The sequence below is a fragment of the Myotis lucifugus genome, unplaced genomic scaffold (genome assembly GCF_000147115.1).
Source record: "Myotis lucifugus unplaced genomic scaffold, Myoluc2.0 scaffold_937, whole genome shotgun sequence".
Lineage (NCBI taxonomy): Eukaryota > Metazoa > Chordata > Mammalia > Chiroptera > Vespertilionidae > Myotis > Myotis lucifugus.
In genome coordinates, this window is record NW_005871985.1 from 43,195 (window position 1) to 48,569 (window position 5,375).

Here is a 5,375-nt window from a genome sequence, read left to right on the forward strand (position 1 = left end):
GGCCAGTGGGTGTCTGGGTCTCCCTTCGGGGGACTCGGCGCTGCTCTGGGGCTGGGGGGAGGATGGGGGTGGCCTCAGCTAACACAAGGCAGCAACAGTGTCTGTGAGATCACGTGAGGGTCGGCAGAATCCGCTAGACCTGTGTTGTCCAGTGGGGATTGAGTCTTAGCTTGTCTCTTGCTGTGTGACCTTGGACACAAGTGCAAACTTCTCTGTGTTTGAAGTCACCTCATCTGGAAAAGGGGGTGATCCCGTCCTCCCGGCAGGAAGCAGCTGGGCTCAGGGCTCCTGTGTGGGCACCCAGCGTCCTCTGTCCTGGGCCCTGTGGGACGTCATGGCAGCGTGGGGTCAAGACTACACGCCTGGCCACGGTGATCCCTCAGCGGCCCCTTGCTTGCTTCTGAAGCCCGAAGCTCAGACCCACCAAGGGCCTCCTGTTCAAAGTCACTCGGGGCTAAAGGGGTTCCAGGTCCCTCCTGCCTCAGGTGGGGACATGGAGGCCCAGAGAGGAGACCCACGCCCGCACAGGGCCACACAGCTGCAGCTATCCACACATCCCTGAACGGAAAACCACTCACGGGCCTGTTGAAACTGACGCAGACCTGCCCGCGGAATGGTTTGCTGGTCAGGCATCCACCAGCACCCAGGCGAGGCCACTGCGATGGGTTCAGAGAGCAGCCTCGGGGGTGTGACAGTGGAGACCCCTCTCTCCTGGCTCTCCCCCACGAAGTGCAAAAGAAAAATCCAGAAACAATACAGCAGACGACCACAGAGCTCTGCAGGGGGACAGGAGAAGCGGACTGGCTCGGGGCCTTGAAAAAGGCAGGACTCCATGTGTCATGGCCCACGTAGGGGCATAAGGTGACCAGGTGGGTGTTTTCCTCCGCCAGCCGCACTGCAGATATTGAGCTGGAGGCCCGTCGGCACCCCTCCGCCTGGAGAGTGCGCCCAGGGAAACACGCTCCATCCACAGCCGCTGTCTCCAGCCCACCTCGGGGCACAGAGCATCCCAGGAGGTACAGCTCACTCCCAGGTGGGCTCAGCAGACCAGGAGGGCATTGGACAAGCATTCTGAAGACTAAATTGTCATCAGAACCACAACCCATCATAAGCCAGGCCCTACTTAGTAAACCTAAACAGGGTGGCAGCCTGCTAACTAGGAGACTCAGCTAGAACCCAGCGTCTCCCAGACGTCCAGGAACAAGGGAGAGTTAGTCCTCACACTGAGAACCATGAAGATAACTATTTGAATGAGAAAAGACAGCAGACGCAGCACCAAGAAGAATCAGATGTTAGGAGGTCCCTGACAAGGATCTTCAAGGCAACCATCACCACAATGCTTCAACAAACAATGACAAATACTTTTGAAACAACTTGGGGGTGGAGGGGGCGCAGGAGAAAATCTCACCAAAGAAATAGAAAACATAACCAAATGGAAGTTACAGACCTGAAAAAGAAAACAACCAAAATAAAAGTTTTTCTTGATGGGCTGAATAACAGAATAGAGAGGATGGCAGAGGAGAGAATCAGGGAATCTGAACAACAGAGAGAAAAGAGCCTCAGTCTGTGGGACAATAACTGTATCATGAGCGTCTCAGAAGAAGAGAAGTGAGTGGGTCTGAGAAAGTATTCAGAGAAATAATGGTTCAAAACTGACCAAATTTGACAAAACACATAAACCCACAGGTTCAAGAACAGGCGAACCGCAAATAGGATAAATCCAAAGTAACCTACTCCAAAAACACATCGTCATTAAACTTCAAGAAGCTAAAGATAGAGGGAAAATTTCTCGGGAGCAGAACAAGACAGATTTTCTATCGGGGAACACCAGTTCACAGGACAGCCGATTTCTCGCCGGAAACGATGGAGGCGAGCGGGCAGTGGCACCACATTTTTCAGGTGCTGACAGACAATTGCTGTGGACGTGAATTCTGCTTGGCTGAAAGTGTCCCTCAGGAATGACTGGGAAATAACGACATCCTCAGACAAAGGAGGCCTTGCCTTGCAGCCGGGGGCTGGGTGACCTGGGACAGGTCCTTCTGTGTCTGTGCCTCCATGCGCCCTCTGTGAAATGGGAGGAGTCGGCCAAGTCATTTTTCTGGAGCAGCCGTAGAAGAGGCCAGGAGGAGGGGGGGCAGCCCAGCGGGTCTGGCCCCAGGCCCCTCTCCCACTCTGTCTTCCAGCCCGACTTTCATCTGTTGTGTGTGTCAGAGTTCGAGAAAGATTTCAGGTGACAGGAGGGTTCCTCTGCTAGAAGGAGTTTGAGAACTCTGACCTTGATGTTGCAAAAGGCCCTTCCTGACCCACACCCGGAACCTTCCGAAGGCCACGGGGGCAAGCAAGTCCCCGAGGCAGGGCCCTGAGCGGAGGCAGGTCCCCAGATGCGCCTGTACAGGATGTTCCTGTCCTCACTGAGTTCTCGAGGAACCCTCACAAGGAAGGGCACCTGGCCCCTCATCCTTCGCTCAGAGAGGGTGGGTGGGGCCTGAACACCGAGGGGCGGGATCCGCATCCCCTCTGAGCCCTCGAGGGCAGCCTGGCGGCTCCCAGGAGCAGGCACTGGCCTTTGGCCCTGAGCATCGTTGCCTGAGCAGCTGGGTGCCGGCCGGGACGGGGGCCAGGACCCCCAGAGAAGCAGACGTGGGCTCTGTCCTTGGGGTTCACAGGGCTATGGAGGACTGACAGCTTGGGCCAGGCCTGTGGAGGTGCTTCCGGGTGGGGACCCTGCCTCTCCAGGGAGCCAGGACGCGGGCCTCGCTCACGTCTGCGCAGGAGGGCACTGCCGGGAGCCCCGCTCCGCTCTGCAGACGCGGCATGGGAGGGGTCGGTCTCAGTCCCCAGGGGCCGGGCCGCCGGTGTGAGCCACAGGTGGACCAGGGGTGGGCTTCCCATGGGAGGCAGGACCCCGTGTCTCAGGCTTTGAGAGCCGCTAGGAATTAGGGCTTCAACGTGAAATGTCCCATTGCAAAGAGCTGAGGGTTTGTTTGTAATGAAATGGTCTGCAGGCCCTTTGGTTGGTGGTGGGCCTCCTGCCGCTCCGGCTCCAGGTGGCCCAGACTGACCCCTGTGGTCAGAACACAGTGCCCGCCTGGGTGGGGTCAGGCCCGAGGTGCCCTGGTGTCCTGGGCTGGCTCGGGGACACCCCCCTCCCTGGCTTCCTCCTCAGTCCCTGGGGACAGAGGTCAGGATGGAGGCAGGGCCTGATCCTCGGGCCCTTCGTGTCCCCTGCCGGCCCACACCCTGGCCTCCCTCCGCGGGGCCGTGCCTGCCGCGTGCGTGACGGCTGTGCTGTGTCTGTTTCAGGGTTCCCCTATTCCAAATCTGACCCTCTCCCAGGACACGGGAAGAATGGCTTGGACCACCGGGTAGGTACCCCCTCCCCGGCCCGCGGTGTACTAACCTCGCTGTGAGCCCGAGCAGTCCCCACAGCGTCCTGACAGCACAGCTAGGAGGGGGCCCCAGGACCCCGCTCTCCCGCCTGCCTGTGCCTGCTGCTCCACGGGGCCCACCTGCTGCTTCTCCAGACCAGACAGAACCGGCAACACCCCTTCCCCCTTCCCGGGAGAGCCCCCCGGGACCTGGGAGTCCTCAGCGTGTCAGGGCAGGAAGGTGGGGGGCACCTCCGTCCTTCTCCTGTGACCTAGAACCCAAAAGGACCTTAAATGTGAGCCAAGGACCCTCTTCCTTCCCTGGGGCCCGGCCCCTCCTGCCATCACCAGCACCTCTGCCCCCACGGCAGGTGTCATTGGCACGTGGGTGTCACTGGAGGCCACACAGCAGCTCTCCCCGGCTGCGCCCCCGTGTCGTCTCGGGACATCCAGGGGCCACTCCAGTGGCTTGCAGCCTGCCTGTCCCCCATGAGGGACAAGACCCTGGCAAAGAGACGCCACTTCTGACCCTCTTCCCACAGTGAGGACCCCCGCCCGGGTGGGCGTGATGACACCAGTGACCATACGTGTGCACGCGCACACACATGCATACACACACGTGAACATACGCACACGTATGCACATATGCACACACATGAACATGTGCACGCGCACACACGTGAACATACGCACACGTATGCACACATGCACGCACATGAACACGTGCGCGTGCACACGTGCATACATGCACATATGCCAGGCCCCAGGAGGCTCTGCCCGTGGGATGCTGGTCCGTAAACAAGGCGATTCAGCCTCAAGGCTGCGTCCCGTGGCTGCTCCGTGGCCGCCTCAGCGATGAGTGGGGCCCGGGGACAGCTCCTCGGCCTCCCCGGGGGTCTCACAGCCGGGCCAGGCCCTGGGACACGGCCTCGGACAGGGACGCGGCCCCGAGCCACGGGCGTCCCTCGGCCTCTCAGTCTGCCCCCGGCCCTGTGGACGCTGCCGTCTGTCCGGCCGGGGCGTGCATGCCGCCTGCTTCTTCGGTTTCCTCTGTGGGGTCTGCCCACCCTTCGTGTCCACGGGGAAAGTGGGGGGTGAGAACGAAGACGGTGTCCCCCCAGGAAGCTGCCGGGGTCCTGAGGGCGGGGGGCGGGGGGCGTGGTCCAGGCGCTCTCTGCTCACCAGCTTCCTCTGCCTCGGGGTCCTGCCCCCCCCCCCCCCAGCCCAGGCCCCTCCGTCTTCAGAAGGGAGTTCAGAGAGGCCGTCTCCCTGCTCCTCTCGCCTCGGGTCCCCGCGCTGCCTCCTCCCGGGCGCCTGCCTTGGCTCCCAGCCCCATGGAGGCCTCCCAGCCCCTGGCCTTGGCCGCCACCCCCTCAAAGGGCTTGGGGACAGCTGGTCCTGACCCTGGGGGGTGGGGGGGCAGGTCCCCGTCCGCTCTGGAGCAGGGAGGAGAAATCGGAGCCCCGCTGGGCCGCCCGCTTGCCCTCGGGCGGGACGGTGGGCCGGCGGTGTGGCTGCGTGTTGCGTCGGGCCCGTCATCGCGTGGAGAGGACTTTGCCGCCCGCTCCGCGGGGACCGTGACGGTGACGGAGCCTCGCTCTGGTCCTCTTTCCCTGCGACACTGTCCCTCCATCTGTTCTCTTCCCAAGACTCACGGGCTCTCCCGCCTGTGTCTGGGGGAGGCAGGTCATGACCTTTGGCTGTCCCGGCTTCGGGCAGCTGCTCAGTCACCCTCCCCACAGGCCCCCAGGGGCCCTTGTGCACCCACGGCGGTCGAAGGCCTGCAGGGCTCCCGGTCCCTGAACTGAGCTGTTTCCTGAGGTTTTTTTACGTCCAGAAAGTCTCTGGGTGGCCTATCCGCAAAGCACAAGTGGCATGGCCAAACCCCCTAATCCTAATCCTTGAAGGAAGAAAAAAGACGAAGTGAGGAAACCGGGTCGGGTAAAACCGGAAAAAGGGGGAGTACAGCGTGAAGGCGGCAGGAAAGGAAGGATAGGAGTTAAGGGG

At 61.4% G+C, this 5,375-nt stretch overlaps 1 protein-coding gene across 4 annotated transcripts in view; it reads left to right on the forward strand.

Moving 5' to 3' along the window:
- The window catches only part of LOC102417580 (actin-binding LIM protein 2), a 51,520-nt gene that overhangs the window by 28,859 nt on the left and 17,286 nt on the right, over positions 1 to 5,375 (forward strand). For 3 of the 4 annotated variants that reach the window (XM_023747653.1, XM_023747654.1, XM_023747656.1), the window contains one exon: positions 3,304 to 3,365. The exons of the other annotated variant lie outside the window; for it this stretch is intronic. In XM_023747653.1, coding sequence (XP_023603421.1) covers positions 3,304 to 3,365 — 62 coding nt within the window. The remainder of the gene's footprint in view (positions 1 to 3,303; positions 3,366 to 5,375) is intronic. 4 annotated transcript variants of the gene reach the window in all.